This window comes from Dryobates pubescens, chromosome 3 (assembly GCF_014839835.1).
Source record: "Dryobates pubescens isolate bDryPub1 chromosome 3, bDryPub1.pri, whole genome shotgun sequence".
Classification (NCBI taxonomy): Eukaryota; Metazoa; Chordata; class Aves; order Piciformes; family Picidae; genus Dryobates; species Dryobates pubescens.
In genome coordinates, this window is record NC_071614.1 from 13,565,791 (window position 1) to 13,590,471 (window position 24,681).

Here is a 24,681-nt window from a genome sequence, read left to right on the forward strand (position 1 = left end):
CTTCTTAAACTGAGGGGCCCAGAACTGGACACAGGACTCAAGGTACTTCTCCATACTTTCAGAGTTGTGGCTTATGCATATCTAAAGATAACCCAGAGCACTTCTTTCTTGGTAGACTAGGATAGAAAAGCCTTTTTGCAACTAGGAAACATGTCACAGGAGAACCAGCCAAGTTGAGGTCATAACTAGTTCTCCTGGAGAGAATCAGAGGAGTTAAATTTGTTTTTCCAAGAAATTCTCAATTACAGACATGCAAAGTCTGCTGCTGCAGTTCAGCAGCACTGCATGTGGGCAGATGCTATCCTGGAGCTGCTTCTCTTCTGCTAATCCTTCTCCTGACCACTCCTGCTCCAGCTGTCCCAATAGCCCCTGACTCCCCTACTCACCTTTTTCTATCAGATGATTTACTTGCAGGAACCAGGCATGTGTCAGCATTTTGTTTGCAGTGGGAGACTGGACACAGTAATACCTTAAGAAAGAACTCACATTCACTTCCCAGCTGAAGTAACTTGTTGGCCTAGGGCCTTTTTGCAGGCAGAGAAGGTCAGTTTGTCATCTGGTTTTGCACAGATTACATGCATGTGGCATTTTCAGTTGCCTCCAACAGGACTTTGGCCTCTCAACAAGCCTGCTCTTTTCTCCTGATGAATGCTGAGAGTCAATGACATCTCCTAAACTTGAATTTCCCCTCTGATTTTATGACACAGAATGGCTTTTTTACAGCTTTCGAGCCAAGACATGCTCACACTCCAGGGATTTTAATCTATCAGCCCTCAAACTGTGGCAATAAATTCCACCAGGGCCTTGCTAGAATATTTCTTTCTGTGCTTTTGGGGTCTGCAATCTAGAAATCATACTCACTCACAAGCCTCCTCAAACTTAACACCAGCAGAGGCATAGGACTGGGGAGGGTGGGAGGTGGGGTGTTCTGTCCATGTTACAGGAGGAGACCACCAGGGCAGACTGCAGAGGGGGAATGCCTTAAGCTGCTCCAGCAGCAGCCACTGAAGCTCACCTGCCGCAGGCTTTATTTGCCTGAGCAGTGCTGCTGTAATTAAGCACTGCTGCCTGCCACGTGAGGCACTGCTGGCTTTGAACACCTCAGGTAGTCATGACAGAGCAGCTGAATCACAGGCTGGAGGAAGGCAATCCACAGTGCTTTAGGCCTTCTTGCTTGTAATTGCACTGCCTCACTCACATGCATTGAGTGCAGGAATCTGGATGCACCAAAAGAGCCACAGAACGAGTTCCCTTCAGGATACCCAAAATGCCACATACTGCTGACTCACACCATCCTCCAGCTAGTAACTGTGGTCTTCATCACTGCTTCCTGCCATATTAGAGCCATCCAGGGAGGGGCTAGGAGAGAAGAGCTTTGGTTTGTGCAGAACTCAGCCGTCTACAGAGCCTGATGGAATCTCTCTGAACTGCTTGTTATCACTGTAAACTGTGTTGGCTTTTCATAAGAGCAGCTCCAAGAGGACAGGGCAGCCCTCAAGACACCCCTCATAGTTACAGGAAACAGGAGTTTGGAGGTCATCCAGCCTATGCCCCTGTTCATCTAAGCCATTCCAGAGAGCTCCTGGCCTAAACTCTGCCTGGTTGCCTTTCAGGTCTGCACAATGTTGTGCTCCAGCAGAGAATCTTAATCTAAGTATTTGCATGGATTGAAAGAGACTTGGAGAGAGGTTTCCCTGGGCTGTCTCATTTGATTACAGCTGAACTTGAAGTGCAGGGTCTGGAACACTCAGTGCAGAATGGGGGCTGTGCCTATAGCAGGAGACAATCTCATGTGGGCAGTCTGCATTTACAGGATTGAGAAGAAGGAAAACAAAAAAAATCCCAAACTGATTGGAAAGAGAATATTTAACTCACTGAGTTATGTGGTTTGGTTACTACCCTGCACAAACCTCAAGCTCTGAGAACTTGCCATATGAAGGATAAAATAAATAGCTGTCTGGGAGTTGAGACAAAGCAGCTAGTTGCCATACGAGGAGCAGAATGAAGATTCCTGTTTAAAACACAAAGGGAGCCCTTACTCATCTCTACCAGCCTCAGTTAAAGATCCTGCCTCCTCAGCTCAAGGCACTGTATTAGAACCAGCAGGTTTTTCAGTCCTCCTCTTAAAAACCTAAGGCATTCTAGACTTTCATTTGCTGACTTGCCCCAAAAGGCGATCCCATAATGCAGGGTGGGGTTTTTTTTTGCCCTGTGGCCAAAAGTATAAAGAAAAGGATTAGGAAAAACTAAGCAACAGCCTTGGCTTTATAGAATCACAGAATCATAGAATTATCCCAGCTGGGAAAACTCTCTATGATCACACAGTCCAACCAGCAACCCAACCCCACCATGGTCACTAAACCCTGGCCCCAAGTGCCATGGCCACAGGTTTTTGGACTTCACGACCTCCCTGGGCAGCCTCTGCCAATCCCTGACCACTCTGGCAGCAAACAAATTTTTCTTCATCTCCAACCTAAGCCTCCCCTGGCACAGTTTCAGGCCATGTCCTTTCATTCTATCACCTGAGACTAAGGAGAAGAGCCCAACTCCCACTTTGGCCAGGCCCAGAGCGGGGTGGTGAATGGTGTCACATCCAGTCAGTGGCCAAGTACTAGTGGTGTCCCCAGGGATCAGTTTTGGACCCAGTCCTGTTTAATATCTTTATTGATGATCTGGACAAAGGGGATTGAGTCCATCATCAGTAAGTTTGCTGATTACACCAAGCTGGGGGCAGGAGTTGATCTGCTGGAGGTTAGAGAGGCTCTGCAGAGGGACCTCAACAGGCTGGACAGAGGGGCAGAGTCCAAGGGCAGGAGATTGCACATTGCCCACAACAACCCCAGGCAGTGCTACAGGCTGGGGTCAGAGTGGCTGAGAGCAGCCAGGTAGAGAGGGACCTGAGGGTACTGGGTGACAGCAGCTGAACATGAGCCAGCAGCGTGCCCAAGGGGCCAAGAAGGCCAATGGCATCCTGGCCTGCATCAGGAAGAGTGTGGCCAGCAGGAGCAGGGAAGTCATTGTGCCCTGGGCTCAGCACTAGTTAGGCCACACCTTGAGTCCTGTGTCCAGTTCTGGGCTCCTGCAGAAATAAGACAATTATGGAGACAGACTGAGGGAGTTGGGGTTCCTCAGTCTGGAGAGGAGAAGGCTCCCAGGAGACCTTCCTGTAGCCTTCCAGTATCTGAAGGGGACTACAAGAAAGCTGGGGAGGGACTTTTGAGGGTGTTAGGTAAGGATAGGACTGGGGGGGATGGAGCAAAACTAGAAGTGGGGAGATTGAGATTGGATGTTAGGAAGAAGTTGTTTCCCAGGAGGGTGGTGAGAGCCTGGCACAGGTTGCCCAGGGAGGTGGTGGAAGCCTCCTGCCTGGAGGTGTTTGCAGCCAGGCTGGATGTGGCTGTAAGCAACCTGCTGTGGTGTGAGGTAGAATTAGAATTATACATAGAATTATACATAGAATAAACCAGGTTGGAAGAGACCTTCAAGATCATCGTGTCCAACCCATCAACCAATCCAACACCACCTAAACAACTAACCCATGGCACCAAGCACCCCATCAAGTCTCCTCCTGAAAACCTCCAGTGATGGCGACTCCACCACCTCCCCAGGCAGCCCATTCCAATGGGCAATCACTCTCTCTGTATAGAACTTTTTCCTAACATCTAGCCTGAACCTCCCCTGGCGCAGCCTGAGACTGTGTCCTCTTGTTCTGGTACTGGCTGCCTGGGAGAAGACACCAACATCCGTCTGTCTACAACCTCCCTTCAGGTAGTTGTAGAGAGCAATAAGGTCACCCCTGAGTCTCCTCTTCTCCAGGCTAAGCAACCCCAGCTCCCTCAGCCTCTCCTCATAGGGCTTGTGTTCCAAACCCCTCACCAACTTTGTTGCTCTTCTCTGGACTCGTTCCAGCAAGTCAAGGTGTCCCTGCCCATGGCAGGGGGGTTAGAACTGGCTGAGCCTTGAGGTCCCTTCCAGCCCTGACATTCTGTATTTTCCAGAACCTGAAGAACTAGTTGGAAATCTCAGGCCGTACCTTGCTTCTGTAGGGACAAACCCACCCCTAATTGCTCAGGCTCTGCTGCCATCAGGTGGCCATCCTCCAGCTGTAATTAATTCCAAACACAGCGCTGCTGCTCCCTCACAGCACCCCATTTCCACTGCTTGATTTCATCACTCAGCAGCCGTAACGCTCCCATTTCTTCCTCCACTTCCAGACATCTCCTGACTAACTGGCAGTGATTTTTCTCCGAGTTTCTGCAGAGGAAAACATTTTTAATGCAAGACAGCACATGGCTTTGGTGGGTTTGGGGTTGTTTTTCACTGTCCTGCTGGCACCCTCTGTGAAAGTGTTCATGAGAAGACACCCATTACCCCACAGTGCCTGTGTCACTGTTCCTCTCCCTAAAGATTTCTATCTGATATTTCTTTCCTCGGAATCATAAAATCAGGGAATGGTTTTGGTTGGGGAAGCTCTCTAAGATCAGCTCCAGCTGTCAACCCAACCCCAACCATGGTCACTAAACCTTGGTCCCAAGTGCCATGGCCACACATTTCCGGAACACCTCCAGGGATGGGGACTCCACCACCTCCCTGGGCAGTCTCTGCCAATCCCTGACCACTCTTGCAGCAAAGACATTTTTCCTCATCTCCAACCTCACCCTGCCCTGGCACAATTCCAGGCCATTTCCTCTCCTTCTGTCACCTGATACTGGAAAGGATTAAGGGCTGAGGAGGGAACACTTTATAAATACACCACTTCATTTCCCTGCTGTGAAACAGAACTAATACTATGGAAATATGCTAAAAAGGAGGATTTCTTTGTGAGGCTAAAACCCTCAACATCTTGACGGAAAAAAATCAGTTTAGGAGAAGTAAGACCATTATGGAGACAGCCTGAGAGAGTTGGGGTTGTGCAGTCTGGAGAGGAGAAGGCTCCCAGGAGACCTCACTGTGGCCTTCCAAGATCTGCAGGGGGCTCCAAGAAAGCTGGGGAGGGACTTCTGAGGGTGTCAGGGAGTGATAGGACTGGGGGGGATGGAGCAAAACTAGAAGTGGGGAGATTGAGATTGGATGTTAGGAAGAAGTTGTTCCCCGGGAGGGTGGTGAGAGCCTGGCACAGGCTGCCCAGGGAGGTGGTGGAAGCCTCCTGCCTGGAGGTGTTTGCAGCCAGGCTGGATGTGGCTGTGAGCAACCTGCTGCAGTGTGAGGTGTCCCTGGCCATGGCAGGGGGATTGGAACTGGCTGATCCTTGAGGTCCCTTCCAGCCCTGACAGTTCTGTGATTCTATGATTTTTCCCAGCAGGAGCATCCTGCAATCTTCTCCCTTGGTTAAAGTTCTAAGTTTGAGCAGGCTGAACTATTTTGAGGGGAGAAAAAACAACACCTCTGTGAAGGTCTGCTCCAGATTTTTCAGTATTTAAAGACAAAATAAAGTAAGTTAAGAACACCCTGTAGCAATCTGGAGCATACAGACTACAACCCCAGGCACACCTACAGGAATTCTCCACCTTCAGCATACCTCAGAGGATTACTGATGGTTTTCTTACCAGGTATTTCCAAATGTTTAGCCACACATTGAAGTTTTATTCACAGGTGATGTCTAAATTGGATGATGCCCTGGAAGCAGGGACTAATCTCTTCCTGGTATTAAATTTCTTCATTGCAAACATGGAAAAGAAAATACTTCCTTGAAACCCTCAGATGTGGTCAGAACCAGCTAGGTCACATTTCCAGAGTGATAGGAGAACAAACTGCCTGCCTGGAACATCAGGATGCTTTAAGAGCATTCCTGATTTCTCTGCACAGTAACTTCTGTTGCTGTCAGTGGACTGCTCGGGTGCCTACAGCCCAGTGTAGGTCCTTGGATTACAGAGGCACTGAACATGCACTAAGTAGTCACCAAAAAATTACTGAAGCAGAATCCCAGAATGTATCTGGTTGGAAGAGAGCTCCAAGCTCATCCAGTCCAGCACTCAACCCAGCACTGCAGGGTCAACACCAAACCATGTCCCTAAGCACCAGGGCCACAGCTGCTGCAACACCCCCAGGGATGGGGACTCCAGCACAGCCCTGGGCAGCCTCTTCCAATGGCTGAGATCCCTTCCAGGGCAGAAATATTTCCTGAGCTCCAGCCTGAGCCTCCCCTGGGGCAGCTTGGAGCCATTGCCTCTGCTCCTGTCCCTTGCCACCAAGGAGCAGAGGCTGCCCCCTCCTCACTCTAACCTCCCTTCAGGGAGCTGCAGAGAGCAATGAGGTCTCCCTCAGCCTCCTCCTCTCCAACCTGAACACCCCTAGCTCCCTCAGCCCTCCTCTAGCCCAGGGGCTCCAGGCCCTTCTCCAGCCTTGCTGCCCTGCTTTAGACAGGCTCCAGCCCCTCAATGTCCTTCCTGGAGTGAGGGCCCAGAGCTGAATGCACCTGAGTCACAGAATTGTAGAATGGTTTGAGTTGGAAAGGACCTTAAAAACGTTCCAGTTCCAACCCCCTGCCATGGGCAGGGACACCTCTTACTAGCCCAGCTTGTTCAAGGTCCCAGCCAACCTGGCTTTCAACATGAGGCTTGAAGCCTGTTCCAGTGCCTCACTACCCTGATGGGGAAGAATTGCTGCCTAACAAGCAATCTAAATCCACCTCCCTCCAGTTTGAAGCCATCACCCCTCATCCTGTCACTCCATGGCTTTGTCAAAGGTCCCCCTGGAGCTATTGAAAATCCCTGTCCAGCTTAATTCTACTAACCCTCTGAAAGAGTAACTCAAGCCACATGTAAACATTGCATGTTTCCAAGTCACAACATTCCATAACCCTCAATTCCAAGCTTTCTGTTCCACTCTGATGTACTTATTGAAATCTGTGTATTAAAAACACAGCTAGAAAATGTAAAAACCAGCAAAAAATATCTGTTGCTAAACACTGTCAATATTTTTGCTCCCCATCTCATGTCACACTGTGTCTAATGCCTAGGAATTTACAGTTCCACTATTAATATCACAGTATCACAGAATCACCAAGGTTGGAAGAGACCTCAAAGATCATCAAGTCCAACCTGGCACCACAGACCTCATGACTAGACCATGGCACCAAGTGCCACATCCAATCCCCTCTTGAACACCTCCAGGGTGGGGACTCCACCACCTCCCTGGGCAGCACATCCCAATGGTGAACGACTCTCTCAGTGAAGAACTTTCTCCTCACCTCCAGCCTAAACTTCCCCTGGCACAGCTTGAGACTGTGTCCTCTTGTTCTGGTGCTGGTTGCTAGAGAGAAGAGACCAACCCTTTCCTGGCTACAACCTCCCTTCAGGGAGTTGTAGAGAGCAATGAGGTCTCCCCTGAGCCTCCTCTTCTGCAGGCTAAGCAACCCCAGCTCCCTCAGCCTCTCCGCACAGGGCTGTGCTCCAGACCCCTCCCCAGCTTTGTTGCCCTTCTCTGGACACCTTCAAGTCTCTCAATGTCCTTCTTAAACTGAGGGGCCCAGAACTGGACACAGGACTCAAGGTGTGGCCTCAGCAGTGCTGAGCACAGGGCACAATGACTTCCCTGCTCCCGCTGGCCACACTATTCTTGATGCAGGCCAGGATGCTATTGGCCTTCTTGGCCACCTGGGCACACTGCTGGCTCATATTAAGCCTACTGTCAACCAGTACCCCCAGGTCCCTTTCTGTTTGGCAGCTCTCCAGCCACTCTGACCCCAGCCTGTAGCACTGCATGGGGTTGTTGTGACCAATGTGCAGCACTTGGATTTGTTGAATGCCATCATGTTGGACTCTCCCATCTGTCCAGCCTGGCAAGGTCCCTCTGGAGAGCCCTTCTACCCTCTAACTGATCAACATCTGCTCCCAACTTGGTGTCATCCACAAATTTACTGATGACTGATTCAACCCCCTCATCTAGATCATCAATGAAGACACTAAACAGGATGGGGCCCAGCACTGATCCCTGGGGGACACCACTAGTGCCTGGCTGCCAGCTGGGTGGCTCAGCCTCCAGCCAGTTCCTAACCCAGTACAGAGTGTTGCTGTCCAAGCCACAACACCTCACAGAGTTTTAACTCTTAGGTGAACATTTCAGGGGACCCAAACCACTGTTTCATTACCAGTGTTTAACATGCTGATGGCTCAAGATTGGTGTGATCCTCCCTTTGTATTCAGCAGTTTGCCTGCTGGATTCAAATGCAGGGAACTGGTTTCATGCAGGTTGGATCCTGCATGCCCCATTCCAAGGGAGACAAATCCTGGGCAGTCTTCATGTTGAAGCACCTCTTGAAGGATCTTCAACCACCTAAACATGGAGTGAAAGAGTTCTAGATTATGTGGATGTGTTTGTAATCAGGGGGAAAGACCTGGAGTGCTGTGTCCAGCTCTTGGGTCCCCAGCACAGGAGAGACATGGACCTGCTGGACAGAGTCCAGAGAGGCCACAAAGATGAGCAGAGGGATGGAGCAGCTCTGCTATGGGGACAGGCTGAGAGAATTGGGGTTGTTCAGTCTGGAAAAGAGAAGGCTCCAGGGAGACCTTAGAGCTGCATTTCAATATCTGAAGGGCACCTACAGGCAGGCTGGGAGGGACTGTTCAGAACAGCCTGTGGTGAAAGAACAAGGAACGATGGTGTGAAACTGGAGCAGCGCAGATTGAGGTTGGACACCAGGAGGAAGTTCTGCACAATGAGGGTGGTGAGACACTGAACAGGTTGCCCAGGGATGTGGTTGAGGCCATACTGAGGATCAGATTTGATGTGGCCTTGGGCAGCCTGATGTAGTTGGAGGTGTCCCTGCTGCCTGCAGGGGGGTTGGACAAGATGCCCTTTGAGGGTCCCCTCCAAGCCAATGCAATCTGTGACTGTGAAAAAAGCCCTAGCTCTATCCCAGCTGAAACCAGGGCACCTTCTTGAAGGAAATGGAGTTACAGAAAGTGAAGTATAAAACATGCCTTCTGAACCTGATCTTCCTTCCAACTTTACCACTAGGAAGGTGGCCAGCAGGTCAAGGGAGGGGATTCTCCCCCTCTACTCAGCTCTGGGGAGACCCCGCCTGGAGTACTGCCTCCAGTTCTGGAGCCCCTATTGCAAGAGGGATCTGGAGGTGCTGGAAGGGCCAGAGAAGGGCCAGGAGGCTGAGCAGAGGGCTGGAGCACCTCTCCTGTGAGGACAGACTGAAGGAGTTGGGGCTGTTCAGTCTGGAGAAGAGAAGGCTCCCAGGTGACCTCATTGTGGCCTTCCAGTATATGAAGGGGGCTACAAGAAGGCTGGGGAGGGACTGCTCAGGATCTCAGGTAGTGATAGGATTAAGGGGAATGGAATGAAGCTGGAGGTGGGGAGATTCAGGCTGGAGGTGAGGAGGAAGTTCTTCCCCATGAGAGTGGTGAAGCCCTGGAATGGGTTGTCCAGGGAGGTGGTTGGGGCCCTGTCCCTGGAGGTGTTTAAGCCCAGGCTGGATGAGGCTCTGGCCAGGCTGATCTAGTGTGAGGTGTCCCTGCCCATGGCAGGGGGGTTGGAACTAGATGATCCTTGTGGTCCCTTCCAACCCTGACTGATACTATGAATGCTTCATGAGTGAGTGAAGAGAAGTAGAAAAATGCCTGGCTGCATGGGAGTATGGGGATATCAGCAAAGAGGAGCAAAACTCAAGAACACAGAAGCAGCTGTTCCTGATGCCACAAGCACTGATTTTATCATGAGCACCAAGAGATTGGGTTTTTTGTTCCCTCTGAACCTTGAAGAGCCTCCAACATAGAACATTTCTGTTGACTTCAGTAATTCCCTGCTTCATTCATACTTTAAGGAAAGAAAAACTGTAGCATGCATGAGGAAGGCTTGAGAAATCCTGCTTGGATTTTCCAAGTGGACTTTTTCTCTCCCCTTCCCCTGCTGACAACAAACATCAGGAACAGTGAGTGCCTTCTTCCCTGTGTGGATGGAAAACTTCTCAGTTGTTTTTATGCATAGACCTGGAGCTTTCCCAAGTCCAGCTGACACACAGATTTCCCGCCCCCCCAGCTTATTAGATGAATGCTGAAGTTAAACAAAAAAGAATGTAAACAAACAGAGCCTTGAATTTAAAAGTCACTTTTCCCCTCTCCCCCCTCAGAGCTGCTGCAGTGCCTATTGCACTCAAGAATATGGCTACAGAGAACTGTGCTGAAACGTCAGTAAGAAGGTTGTAACTGCCCCTCAAGCCCCAAATGATCACAGAACCACCTCCCCTAAACAAAAGAAAGACAACAAAGCACCAGTGTAGCTTCCTTGCTGAAGATGTGAACCACACTGTGACTAACCAACTGCTTCTGATCATTATTCTCTATCTACTGCTTCAGCAAAATAAACCAGGAGGCAATATGAAAGCACAAACCCTGTGCCCTTTGCTTTCTGACTAATCCATAACCCATTAGAGATGGCCTGATGCAATCACTTTCTGAAGCACTTAGAGCAGAGAGCACAGTACAAAGAGCAAGTCTCCCTGGGAACGCAGGGCTGTCTGACAGCACCACAGGCAGATTGCAAGGCACCACGGCGACCCTCTCATTTTCTTCCCACTGGCACAATCTGCAATCACCAAATTGCTTGGAAGTGGTTGTAAGATGAGCAGCACAACCTTGTCTTCTTTCAGCTCTGCAACATGTGATGCAGGCCAAAGGACAAACTTTTAAAGACTTGAAAAAAAAGAACAACAAAACAAAACCAACAAAAAAACCCCACAACCAAACCCATCCCTGGAACGGAAGGACCTGCTGGGGAGTGCCTAAATCCAAAGGAAGTGATTAAGATGATTGCCATTGACAGCATAGTGATGCGATTCCACACCACCAACCAGCCACAAGCTCTGCTCAGCACAGCTGATTAGTGTTGGTTTGCCCATGGCATGTCATACATGCCTGTCAGTGGTCACACTCTCATCAGAAATCAAGACAAGGCACTGCTCAAAGACCAGATAAACCTTCCCTTGGAATCCCAGAATGGTTTTGGGGTTGGAAGGCACCTTAAAGACCATCCAGATCCAACCCCCTGCCATGGGCAGGGTCACCTCCCACTAGCCCAGCTTGGTCAAGACCCCAGCCAACCTGGCTTTGAGCACTTCCAGGCATGCAGCCTCCACAACCTGTTTGGGCAGCCTGTTGCAGTGCCTCATCATCCTCACAGGGAAAAATTGCTTCCTAATGTCTGTGTAAATTGAGCTTCTTCCAAGACCTAAAGCTCAGATGGATGTCTAGGATATAGAAGAGACAAAGCATCTTTTTCAGGCACGTTTTGCTTTCTCATCAGCCTTTGTGTCTGGATCTTTTTCTCAAGCATTCAGTCTTTCTGGATGGTTAATCAAGTCACTGGAGTGCTGTCTGCCTCATAATTGTGTCTCTACCAGCAACAGCCAGGCCTTCCACTTAAAATCATAGAATCATAGAATTGTTAGGGTTGGAAGGGACCTCAAGGATCATCCAGTTCCAACCTCCCCTGCCATGGGCAGGGACACCTCACACTACAGCAAGTTGCTCACAGCCACCTCCAGCCTGGCCTTAAAATCCTCCAGGCATGAGGCTTCCACCACCTCCCTGGACAACCTGTGCCAGGCTCTCACCACCCTCATGGGGAACAACTTCTTCCTAACATCCAATCTCGACCTCCCCACTTCTAGTTTTCCTCTACCCCCCCCAGTCCTATCACTCCCTGACACCCTCAAAAGTCCCTCCCCAGCTTTCTTGTAGCCCCCTGCAGATCCTGGAAGGCTACAAGGTCTCCTCAGAGCCTTCTCTCCAGCCTGCACAACCCTAACTCCCTCTGTCCTCTCAGCAGAGTAACTCCAGCCCTCTGCTCATCCTCATGGCCCTTCTCTGGACACCTTCTAGCACCTCCAGATCCTTCCTGGAACAGGGGCTCCAGAACTTGACCCACAGCTCCAGCTGTGGTCTCAGCAGAGTGGAGCAGAGGGGGAGAATCACCTCACTTGACCTGCTGGTTATGCTTCTCTGGATGCAGCCCAGGATGCACTTGTGGGTCAGATGTACCTGTATGCATTTTCAGACCTCACCTCACATTTTCCCTCAGCCACTTCAGATTTTTCTTCTCTTTCTTTGAGTGGACCAAGGATTCTTCAGCTTAAAGGGGGGGGGGTAGGACTTGAATGCAGGAGAATAGTCTGGTGCTAGCCACATCCAGTTTCCTGCTTCAAAGTAGCAAGTTCCTCTGCATCCTACGGTCCTCAGGTCAGCCAGATCAGTGTCTCAGAAAATTGTTATGGTCATGTTGTTGATGAAGCCTGAATGTTCTCAGAACTAAGCTACCTATTCCTCAGAACTAAGCTGTCTACTCCTCAGAACTAAGCTGTCTACTCCAGCTGCTCACACTGGAGTGCTCCTTCACATTAAATCCTTCTATCTGTGGTGTGCAACACACATTCCAGCCACTCTGGAGCTCAGTGTGGCTCTTCTCTGTAGGCAGAAGCAGAGGAAGCATAGTGTTGATGACAAGAGGTATTCCACCTGATCACTTCTGTACCAGCTGCAGAGGAAAGAAACACAGCCCACATCCTCCCTAGCCTCTGCTTACCAATTCCCATACTCAGCAGCAGCTGTAGTGGCTGTGCCACTCTGTCTTTAGAAAGCCGGACAGCTGACCAGCTAGGGGAAACAGGCAATTTGTCTTCAGAACCTTTATTCATCCATTAATTACTTTGCAAACTTTTATCATTATGGCCCTTTAATGACAAATTCTTAAAATTGCACAAACTGCTTCTACTTGAGAGGAAAAAGTTGGCAAGTAGAAGATTTCTGCTTGTCAGACTGAACAGCAAGACATACCCAGTGCTTCCAGATCCCATCATCAGGTTTGCAGTGCAATCAGAAACAACCATCTGACTGCAGTTACACTGCTGAGATGCTCCCATGGCTTCTCCTGGTGGTTGTGACAGCAGGACTGGAGTACACTGCTGTGATCACACAGCACCAACATGGCAGCACTTCCCCCTATCGCTCCAAGACCTCTGTGTCATCAGCTGGGTTCCCAAGGACTTTGCCAAGGAAGACACAAATGCTGTGTGTGCTCTTCTAAAGCTGAAGGGGGAAGCATCTGAGTTAGCAAACCTGTGAGGGCCTCAAGCAACACTGCAAACAGAAGCCAACAGAATTTCTCCTGGGAGTTAGAGCACACATCTACTCCTCTGATCATCATGATTGTCTTGTAACAGCGGTGAGATGTAGAAAAGCAGCTGCATGCTTCAGTCTCACTCAAAATATTCAGAGAGAGATTGGTGGTCAGCCACCGGTGTGTCTGGAAGCCTGGGTGTCTCCTAGTCCACCTGTATGATATAGAATTGTTTTGGTTGGAAAAGACTTCTAAGGTCATCAAGTCCAACCACCAGCCTAACCCCACCACGGCCAATGAACCCCGTCCACAGGTGCCATGGCCACAGCTTTCTGGAACACCTCCAGGGATGGGGACTCCACCACCTCCCTGGGCAGCCTCTGCCAAGCCCTGACCACTCTTGCAGCAAAGAATTTTTTCCTCATCTCCAACCTAAGCCTCCCCTGGCACAATTTCAGGACATTTCCTCTCCTGTCACCTGAGACTAAGGAGCAGAGCCCAACCCCCACCTGGCTCCAGCCTCCTTTCAGGGAGCAACGAGGTCTCCCTTCAGCCTCCTCTTTCTCCAGGCTAAACAAGCCCAGCTCCCTCAGCTGCTCCTCACAAAGCTTCCTCTCTAGAGCCTTCCCCAGCTTCGTTGCCCTGCTCTGGACAGCACAGCAGTGCGGTGTTCTGGGGCACGCTGCCTGGCCGGCCTGGCCGAGCCCCCGCAGGCCGGCAGCAGCTGCTCCTGGCGCTGCTCCGCTAGCTGCCCCCACACGTGCTGCCCGCGGGAAGCGCTGCGGTAACGTGACACCGCCGGAGCGCCCGGCGGGCACCTGCCGCCCCCCGGCCCTGCCTGCCCGCCCGCCGGACGAGCTGCCCCGCGCCGCGCTCAGGACTCCCTCTCCTGCAGGCGAGGCGCTGGCCCTAGCGGTGCGGCCCGGCCCGGCTCGGCTCGGCAGGCCGCTGGCAGAAGGAGGCCGGCCAGCCTGCAGCCCCTCTCTCCCGGTGCCTCCAAGACGCGCAGGGCCTCGGTCTGCCGCCTGCGCCCCGCAGGCCTGGGCGGGCGGTGCCGGGGGTGCGGAGATACCGCCGGCGGCGCTGTGGCGCGGAGCGCTCCGCGGGAGGCGGGCGGCAGCTCCTCCTCCTTCCCGCCGCCTCGCCGGGGTGTGCTTGGCCGCGGCAGCCGGGGGTGCGCTGCGCTGCCCTGCCCTGCCCCGCCGTGCCCGCCGCCCCGCGATGGACTGGCAGGTGCTGACCAGGGAGCTGTCCCTCTACCTGGAGAACCAAGTCCGCGTGGGGCTCTTCGGCTCCGGCGTGGGCTTGTCGCTGGTACTGGGCTTCGGCGTCGCATACGCCTGCTACTACCTCAGCAGCATCGCCAAGGTGAGCCGGGAGGGCGGCGGTGCGGGCGGGCTCCGCAGGTGTCCTGTCGGAGGGGTCGGGTCCCGGGGAGGCAGCATCCCGCCAAGGTCACCGCGACCCCGCCCCGGCAGGGGAGGCGGCCGGCGCGCCGCTGGCAAGGGCAGGGGGAGCCTCGGCACCTGAAATGGCTGATCCCGGGCCGGGCGCTGCGCCCACCGCCCGCTCAGCCCTGCTGCGCGCTGCCTCCGTGGGTGCCGCTCCGGGTCCCCGCTGGCGTCCCGCGCAGGCCGGGCGCCGCTCACACCCCCGGCAGGGCCGGCCCGGGGCAGCGCCCGGTTTGGCCGGGATGGGGCTCTGGCGTCTGTCCCCAAGTGCAGCGGTGCCGGGGGCAGAGGCTGGCTGGGGGCGCTGGGTTGGCAAGGGAGGTCAGGCACTCTCCCTCCAGCACAGAGACCCGAGCTGTGCGAGCTGCAGGGCAGTTTGCTGCCCTGGTGCCTGCCTTCGGGAGCCACTCTAAGTATCTTTGGAGCCGCGATTGCAGCGTTCCAGGAGCACTCTGGTTCATCTCCTCCTCTGTAGCAGGTTCACGGATAAATTAGGCATTGGCAAATCACTTAGACACAGCCTGATCTGATCTAAAGTGGCCCCGTGGTGAGCTGCCTCGATGAATCCTTAGTTAGATGCAAAGAGGCATATCAAAAGATTTATGAGTGCTGAGGACATGCATATTGCCTCAGTCTTTCACAGACCCACTGGGAAGGCAGCCTTTCTCTTCGTGGAGAAGAGGGGACCTGATTTTGGCCAGAGAAAAAAAACTGAGGGTCAGGAGGATGTACCACTGCTGCTGCGTACATCTAATGGTCTTCTTTAAAGCAACTCTTAACTGTCCTGCTAATGCTTGCATGCTGGAGAGCCAGTGTGAAAGAGAAGTTTAGGCAATGTGATTGGTGAAAGGAGAGCCTTTTGGCACAGAGGCATTGCCGTGTTAATGGGTGTACAAATGGAAGCTGTGAGAGAAATCTCTGCAGAGCGTTGCTGGAGATGAGCAACCAATGCAGTTGTGGAGCATGAGGTGGAAGAGGAGTGTCCTCCCAGGTTAAAATAGCTACTGCAGGTGCACAAAGTACAGGGATGAGACGTCATTTGTGTGCTCTGAAAGGGATCTGGTAAAAGCCTTTTGGGCTTGCTGTGAGACAGTGGGGTTTGGATTTGTCACTGAAAAAAACAATGCTGCTAAAAGTAGAGCTAGAACAGCCTGTGATCAGAAAGAGGTAAGGAATCCCTCATCCTTAAGAGCCTTTCTCTTGGGCCTTTTGGCATTTCATTTGGGTTTAGTTTACTTACCTCTTCAGCATGAAGGAAAAAGCACAGCAAATGATTCTGCAGGAGCAGTCAGTTTCCTGGGGAGGATTTAAACCAGCTTTCATCTGTTTGTTTATTTGTGAGTCGGTTTCCTCTGAATGCCCCTGCCTGACCAGGTCTTTCTTCTTAGAAACCCCAGCTGGTGGCCAGCAACGACCGTTTCTGCCGCTTCCTGGAGGAGCACTGCCCTGTTGTGACAGAAACTTACTACCCCACCATCTGGTGCTGGGAAGGTCGGGTGCAGACCCTGCTGCGCCCCTTCATCACCTCCCGACCCCAAGTACAGTACAGGAAGTAAGTGCCTTGCTTCTGGGACGTGGCTGATGGGGTGGCTGGCACAGTTGCTGGCCTTGCTCAGGCTGATGCCCATTTGTTTGCTTTGTGCCTGCCTTTAGAAGCCCACTGTAGGCTTGGAACCCTCTCTGCCTTGTGCTCTATATGCAGTGGGCTTAAAAGGGCAGGGTTCCCAGGGTTTAGCTCTGAGAGTTTTGGAGCACTGAAATATTGGTGACAGTATAGGAACTGATGTGGTTATAAGCTCTCAGGATCACACAAAGGTTGAGGTCAGGAAGGACCCCTGGAAGTCACCTTGTCCAGCCCCTCTGCTCAGGGAGGGACATTTAGATCCATTTGCCCCCAGACAGTGTCCAGATGGCTTTTGAATATCCCCAAGGATGGTACCTCCACAGCTTCTCTGGGCAGCCTGTGCCAGTTCTCAGTCACAAGGACAGAGGAAAAGTGTTTCCTGGTGTTCAGAGGGAACCTTCTGTGGTTCAGGTTGTGCCCATTGCCTCTTGGCCTGTTAATGGGCACCACTCACAAGAGGCTGGCTCTATCATTTTGCCCTTTGCTTTGGGTATTAAAATGCATTGATAAGATGCCCCCTGAGCCTTTTCTTCTCCAAGCTGACCACACCCAGCTCTCTCAACCTTTTCTCACAGGAGATATGCTCCACTCCATTATCTTTGTGGTCCTTGTCAGATTCCCTGCAGTATGCCCATGTCTCCCTTGTACTGGGGAGCTCAGAACTGGACTTCGTAGTACTCTGGGTGTGGCCTCAGTGGTGCTGATTAGAGAAGGATTGCCTCCCTTGACCTGCTGCCAATGCTGCTTCTCCTAATGCAGCCCAGGAGGTTGTTGGCCTTTCCTGTGCTCATGTTCACTGTGGTGTCCACCAGGACCCCCACATCCTTTCCTGCCAAGCTGCTTTCCAGACAGTCAGCCCCCAGCCTGCAGTGGTGCATGGGGTTGTTCTTCCCCAGGTGCAGGACTTTGCTCTTCCATGAAATTCCTGTCAACCCATTTCTCCAGCCTGTTGAGGTCCCTCTGGATGTCAGCCCAGTCACCTGCTGAATCCAATATTCTGGTGCTTGAGTGCCACCATTTAGCAGTGGCCATGCCATCCTGTACCTGCCCATGGAACCAGCAAGTCCTGCCTTAGCCATGGCACAGCCAGACTTAGCCCTCTCAAGGGATTTTGGAGTAACTGCTCCTGGGGGGCTTGTGTTGTGTTCTTTGAGGCCTAAATTCTAAGAGTGGGAAAAAACTTGCATTTAGTGTTTGTCCTTAGCTGATCTTGCTCACACAGAGCTGAGGCTTAGTCTGGCAAGTGAGGCACTTGGCACAGGAGCTAAGGAGAAGTGCTTTTCTGTGCCGGAACCTGGATGCAGCACAAGTTGTTTCAGCTCTCTTTGCATGGTAGAATAGATTCAGCATTTAGCAGCTTCCCTTAGTAACTAGGAAACATTTCAGTTGTGTGGCCATGTCCACTTTTTTCTAGCCCTTCTTGTGTGCTCTCTGTTTGAGGGTTTGTGAGGGAAGAAACATAGTTTCATGGGGCAGCGCTTCTTTTGCACCGTTGGAGAGTGTGCTGGCAGTACACACCAGCAGTGCATCTGCTTCCCAGCACTGAAAATGGGCAAGGCTGAGGTAATGAGTCCAACAAGGCTGATGAGCTTTGAAATCTGCAGTAGGTGCTATCAAGACTTTCAAGTGATAAAGCAAATGCAAGTTAGGCTGACATTGTGGTAGTTCCTACCCCAACTCTCCCATCACAGTGTCTTCATTGCCAGGAAGAGGGATGCTGCTGTGTGTTTCTTAAAGAAAAGGATAGAAACCTTCTTGTCATTGTTTAATGCATGCTTAGCTCCCTGGGGTATCATAAATTTGTTTCATTCTTAAGATGCATGGTTTAAGACTGCATCCTAGTGATGTTTGTGGAGGTACAGGGTGAAAGGTGCACAGTGTGTGCCTGCATTAAAGCACAGCCAAGTGCCAGCCATGGTACGTGCTGCTTCTGGGGGTAAAGAGACAAAAACCCGCTACCTGTGTCACACATTGCCCAGTGTGCCATCAGCAGAGCCTCAGAGGATCCAAAGGATGCCTGTAGAAATCAGAAGGCAATGCCAAAACCTCACAGTTGTAGAAAGGTTCCATGACCTCAGCAGCAATTCATGGAAGGGCAGCTTTACATTTGCTGGCAACAGGAATTGCTCCACGAGCTGAGTGTGCCCGCTTGGGTCAGCTGCAGGCACAGCTCTCTGATGGTGAGCACACAACTGCACCTCTTAGTTGGCACTTGGAATTCTGTGTTTTAATGACACCCTGCAAGCACTCCAGCCATGTATGTCCCAATCTAATCAGTGTTGTCTCAAAATGTGCCTTTCAGTGAGCTCATTAAAACAGCAGATGGAGGACAGATTTCCCTGGACTGGTTTGATAATAATGGCAGCTTGCATTATCCGGATGCCAGCACCAGACCCACTGTCCTGCTGCTGCCTGGCCTGACAGGAACAAGCAAGGAATCCTACATTCTTCACATGATCCATCAAAGTGAAATGCTGGGATACAGGTGCTCTTGTCTTCTCCTGCCTCTAATAAGATCAGACCTCAGTATGCATATGTATGAGATGTGCCTTCCTGAAGCAAATGAGACCTAGAGACATTAGCTAATGGAAGAAAGTATTATTAGTAATAATAATAATGATAGTAGAATTATGTAACAGGGCTGCTTTAGTGCCTGCAGATGTGCCCCAGAGATTGCAGTGGAAGCAAGCTAAGCCTGCCTTTGCTGCTGCTTCTGATTAGAAGATCAGCATTCATGTTACCTTTACACTTCCTAGAGCAGTCTGTGTTCAGTTCCAAGCAGACCCATGTGGATGTGTTGCTGGCAGCTGGCCTCGGAAGAGGTCAGCTTCTGAATGCCAAGATTGCTTGATTCAGCAGCCTCAAGTTTGTGAGTACAGAAAGGAGAGCTTCCTCTTGCTGCTGGTGGTTAAGGAAGAGGTTTGTCACCTCCTAACTGTCACTGCTTGATTTAGTTCTGTTTTGAAGGCTTCTGGCCAGAGTTGGGTAAAATAAGTGGATTAGTGGATGAGTAGATTCCTTTACGTAATCATACTGCTGCTGCTGTGCTTTAGAAGAAGTTGTTAGTGTTCCAGGAGCTGCATTTGGAACATTGCATTTGGTCTGTGCAGATTGGCTTCTGGTACTGACTAGAAGCAGTTCTTCAGCTATGTATAAATGAGCTTTTATCTCATGTCTGCCTATCTCTGCTTGGAGGTTTGGAGAACTGCTTTACTAAATCAGGAAAGTAAAGAAGCACTTTAACTATTCCAAGTACTCTTAAATGAAGTCACTTTAAAGCTTACCAGTAAAAAATGCCACGAGAGGAAAACCCTCAAGCCAACAGCTAGCTACTCATGATTCAGTTTTCAGGTGTTCCTGAAAGAAATAGCTGGTTTTGATCACCTAAGGAAAAAAGGTAGAGCATTAAAAAGGAGAACTGTAGGTCAGATTTCACTGGAATGCTGTCATTTTGTTTGTAAACAGCAACATTTGAGGGAAACACAGAAATAAGTAAGTTTTCCTACCTTGAATGCATCTAAAATCTGTATGCATTATTTCATCAAATGCTTACAGGGAGATGGGAGCAGGTTAATGGAAAAGTCAAGTGTGCAAGAAAGCTTGGGGCCTTAAATCATGGTGGCACTGTTGGAGAATTCAGAGGCTCCCACCAGCAGAGAGAGAAGAGACACTTCTGCTATGCCTGACCAAAAAAGCTCCTCCCCAAGAACCTGCAGCTAAGATGCAGCTGTCATTGGAATACTGGTTTAGCTCATTTCTTGCTGTTCAGTATTCTGGAGGATGTCTGTGAGGTTCTCTTTCAGAGCACAGCTTTAGGCTCAGCCCTGCCCTGGCAGAGCGCATGGCTCTGTCTGACCAGCAGAAAGTGCAGGCAGAACAAGCTGCATGTGCCATCTTCAGGTCAACCTCAGGCTCTCATCCTGCAAGCTGACCTTGGCCAGCACCACCACAGACCTCTGAGCGCCATGTTGCTATAAAGGTGGTTCCACACAGGTCTGACTTTAGGCTCTCTAGGACTGTAAGTATTGATGTGCTGAGCTTGTTCCTAGACCTGGCTCGTGTTGCCTTCTGCATTCTTCATTCTTGGTGTGTTGGTCTCCTGCACTGCAGTCAGCAATGTGTCTAATGGAATTTATCATCTCCATTTCTAGGTGTGTGGTTTTCAACAACCGGGGGATCGCTGGGGAGGAGCTCTTGGTAAGGATCACTTCTCAGGCAGCCTCTCTCACTTGTAAGCATTATGTATGGAATCATTGCTGGCTGGGGGTACAGCTGGGAGAAACACACAGGATGTGTTGAAAATGCAGAGAAGAGAATCTAGTTGCCTGGTAGGTCAGTCATGGCCCAATATTCTCCTTCTGTTTTAAAACTCAGAGGCCAGCTGAGTCACAGGGTGTTTGTAAACATTTCATTTGAGGAAACAATTGAAATTGTTAATATCTGTAACATTAAAATTCATAGATTCCTTTCATAGAATAGTTGAGGTTGGAAGGGACTTTAAGGATCATCCAGTTCCAAGCCCCTGCCATGGGCAGGGCCACTTCCACCAGCCCAGGTTGCTCAAGGTCTCCCTGGAGCCTTCTCTTCTCCAGGCTGAACAGCCCCACCTCTCTCAGCCTTTCCCCACAGGGAAGGTTCTTCAGCCCTCTGATCACCCTCATGACCTTCTCTGGAGCCTCTCCAGCAGCTCCAGGTCCTTCTTGTGCTGGGGGCCCCGGAACTGGAGGCAGTGCTGCAGGTGGGGTCTGAGCAGAGCAGAGCAGAGGGGCAGAATCCCCTCCCTGTGCTGCTGCTCTCCCTGCTTTGGACACAGTTCAGCACACAGCTGGCTCTGGGGAGTGTTTAGTCAGCTGACACCCCTAAATCCTTCTCCTCAGGGCTGCTCTGGAGCCACTCCTTACACTTTTATTTCCAAAAGTACCTCAGTATCTGAGATGTTGAGGTCCAAGAAAAGCTCTTCAGTCCGTGCACTTTTCTCCCACGGCTTTAGCACTCAAAAGCAAACGAAAGCAATCAGCACCACTTTCCCAGCTGCCAATAGGAGCTTAAAGCAGATTTTCACCTGGTTAGAAGTTGTGTCATTGCAACTGATCCATGTGATGTGTTGCTGAATCACTGCAGCAGAGAGCCACATCCACAAGTTACATATCTTACTGTGGTTTTTTTCTCCCAGCACTTAGGACACAAACACAGCTACAAAAAGGCCTTTTTCTGTCTTTGAGACAGACTTGTCACGTTGGCTTAGAAATGATTTGCAGTTCCACAAATGAGAAAGTCTTGAAGCTAACTGTTTTGTGCAGCAAGGGACAAGGCATGATGAAATATTGCTGAATAAGCTTTGTTTCTGTAGCTACATTTTTGTTGACAGTCCTGCAGCTGGAATAAATGTGCATAATAGGCAGTATTGTTCTGCAGGTTTTAATCCTCTGGTTTCAAACTTGCAAGAGAGCTCAGGCTCTTGGCCTGCCATAATCAGATAAAGCATCTCAATGCAAATATTGCCACCTTAAGAGTAGTTCCCTGCATACTTTTGGAGATGGATCTACAAAGCAGTCTTGTGGCACACAAAGTCCTTATTGATGAAGTTCTGAACCGTTAAGAGAAAAGAGCTCTTGTCTGGATGTATTGTGTGTGTGTTTTACCCTAATCAGCTTTACATCTTTAAGCTGTGCAGGATCTTGCTGTGAAGCAAAGCAGCTGAACTGATCACATTTTCTGCAGAGGTGTTTCTGCATTTTAATCTCAAATCCTCAGTTAATGACTTTGAAGCATAGCTGAGCGCCACGGCAGCAATTAGTCACTCCAGGAGTTCTAGCTCCTATTTAAAGACTCAGCTGTAAAACACAGTTCCTGACTGGTATTGGAAGTTGCTGTGGATGATGGCTATGGAATCACCAAATACTGGGTTCACCACAGCTTCACACAGTGAGGAGAGAGACACTCACGTGTCAGGAGTGAGGTAGGAACTGACTGATCCTTAAGGTCCTTCTCAACCCAAACAGTTCTGTGGTTCTGACTGAATTGAAATGCAGGATCGCTTTAGAACCTTCTCATCAGCTGCACTTTGGGTTAGAATACATTTGCCCCTAAACACAAAAAAGAACTTCTTTTTTCCCTTGTAAGCTTGACAATTTAAGTAAAGCACATTCACACCTTTTATAATTAGTAGGGTATGAAACAGCACAGAGTGAGTCATGTGGATCAGAGCTGCAAGTGCAACATAGGCAGAACTCAAGAATGGCTTTGGTTTTAATGAGCCAGATTTAGGTTTTCTTTCCTTTTTTGACTTCAGCATTTCAATATTCTTGTTAAATGTCTTTTCATTAATTAGTTTAATGCAATCAACTCTGTTAACAAAGTTGGCCAGGAATCTCCAGGCTGGGTAAGCAGTTAAAAAAACTCAACCAACCCAGCCCTTTAAAATACTTTGGTGCCTCAGGCAAGAGGTAAGATCAAGACACTTACCATTAAGTACTTTTGTGTTTAGTTTTAGTGTTTCTACTGAGTATTGGCAGGCCAGCCACTGCCTGTAGTCAAGGGCTCTGACATGTTAGTAGCAAGTCTCTAGCTAAGATCTCTCTTTTGTTGTAGATTGGACACCATTAGAAAGAGCTTCCTGTTACTGTACCTAAAAGGACTTCTCCCCCTTGCCCTGCTCCCAGGGTCCCCCAGATTGTCTCCTGCAGCAGCTGTCTGCAGGGAGGCTCCAAGCTGTGCTGATCCTTCAGAAGGGAAGGAGTTACCCAAATCCCAGTGGCACCAGCAGAAGTCATTCCAAGTCTCATTTCAAGATACAAAGAGATGCTGATGGTGGACAGAGAAGGGCTGATAAATGAGTTGCACTGCTGTAGTTAATGCAGTGTTTCAGTAAATGAGGTGCATGGCACTGGGGAGGTGTTCTGCTTTCACTGGGGGGACAATCCAAATGTTGGCTACTTTTCAAATGCCAGCTGACAGAATCTGAACTGTCATGTTTCCTTCTGCACTGGAGTGTGGGTGAAGATGGTTACACTGTCAGGATACCTTTCTTTACTGTGACTTGCAGCCTTTCTGATGCTCCCATTTCCTCAGGGCACTTTCAAGTCCCAGTGCCCATCTAGCTCTGTGTGGTTCAGCTCCCCACTCTCTGTTCAGATTCCATCTGATGGCCTGGAGCTCACAGATGCTGAAGATACTTGTCACCTGTTTTGTCTTGCAATGACAAGAAGGGTAACTGCCTCCCTGCCCTGCTGGCAGGCTCTGGGTGTGTATCTGCCATGCAGTGCAGCTCCATGCTCAATGCTATATTTATCTGGTTACATAAAGCATGGCTGTCCTTCGGCCTTGCAGGAGAATGCAGAAGCTGATGATGGCATTTTTCCCTCTGACTCCTTACAGACACCAAGGACTTACTGTGCAGCTAACACAGAGGATTTGGAGGCTGTTATCCATCACGTACACAGCTTGCACCCCTCAGCTCCGTTCATGGCAGCCGGTGTCTCCATGGGAGGGTAAGGTCTTATGTAACACAGGTCTCAGCTTGGCTGGGATGGTAAAAAGGCACTGATGGAGCCTGACTGCAGCTTAGTACTGCAGTCATAGTCAGAGAGTGGTTTGGGATGGAAAGGACCTTAAAGATCCAGTTCCAACCCCCTGCCATGGGCAGGGACACTGTCCCTCAACCTGGCACTCCCAGCCCTTGTCCAAAGTCCCTCCCCAGCTCTCCTGTATCCCTTTCAGGTACTGGAAGGCTGCTCTGAGGTTCCCCTGGAGAACTTCTCCAGGCTGAACAGCCCCAACTCTCCCAGCCTGGCCCCACAGGGGAGGCTCTCCAGCCTGTGCTCATCTCTGTGGCCTCCTCTGGAGCCTCTCCAGCAGCCCCACATCTTTGTGCTGGGGGCCCCAGAGCTGGAGGCAGTGCTGCTGGTGGGGGTCTGAGCAGAGCAGAGCAGAGGGGCAGAATCCCCCACCTGTGCTGCTGCTCTCCCTGCTCTGGATGCACCTCAGCACACAGCTGGCTCTGGGCTGCCAGGGACCAGTGCTGGCTCCTGGGGAGTTTTTAATCAGCTGACACCCCCAAGGCCTTCGCCTCCAGGCTGCTCTCCAGCCCCTCTTCACCCAGCCTATATTTGTACACACTTCACACTTCAGCAGGCAGTGCAATACTTACAGTACTTACTCAACTGCAACTAACTTGGGTTTTTAAGACAAAGGCTTTTAGAAATTCAGCATCTTGGAGGCTTTTAGCTCTGTGTCAGGGAAGGTTGAAATTGGCCAGCATTTCAAAGTTGGGTGGTGGAGAAGGGCAGGAAACACTGACAGGCAGATTGATAGCCAAACAAGTGGGCAGCACACTCTTAGGAAACTATGGAGGCTGTCTTTGGAGCAGAGGGAGCAAAAATAGGAACCAGAGCTATCATACCAAGTTTCTTAGCAACCTCTGCAAGTGACAAATGTCAGTGTTTGGGTTCTGCATCAGGGGGGTAGGTGAAGCTGGAAGGGATGTGTGTGTGTATGCTCTGTCTGGCTCAGGAGCAGGTAGTGCTGTTGCTGCAAGCAGTTTGG

General features: G+C 50.5%; 1 protein-coding gene across 1 annotated transcript in view; it reads left to right on the plus strand.

The window, feature by feature from the left end:
* Positions 1-24,681, plus strand: part of ABHD3 (abhydrolase domain containing 3, phospholipase) — a 44,358-nt gene that overhangs the window by 1,375 nt on the left and 18,302 nt on the right. Inside the window, exons 2-6 of the mRNA XM_054180145.1 lie at positions 13,811-14,430; positions 15,902-16,065; positions 18,440-18,622; positions 20,289-20,334; positions 23,515-23,627. Coding sequence (XP_054036120.1) covers positions 13,811-14,430; positions 15,902-16,065; positions 18,440-18,622; positions 20,289-20,334; positions 23,515-23,627 — 1,126 coding nt within the window. The remainder of the gene's footprint in view (positions 1-13,810; positions 14,431-15,901; positions 16,066-18,439; positions 18,623-20,288; positions 20,335-23,514; positions 23,628-24,681) is intronic.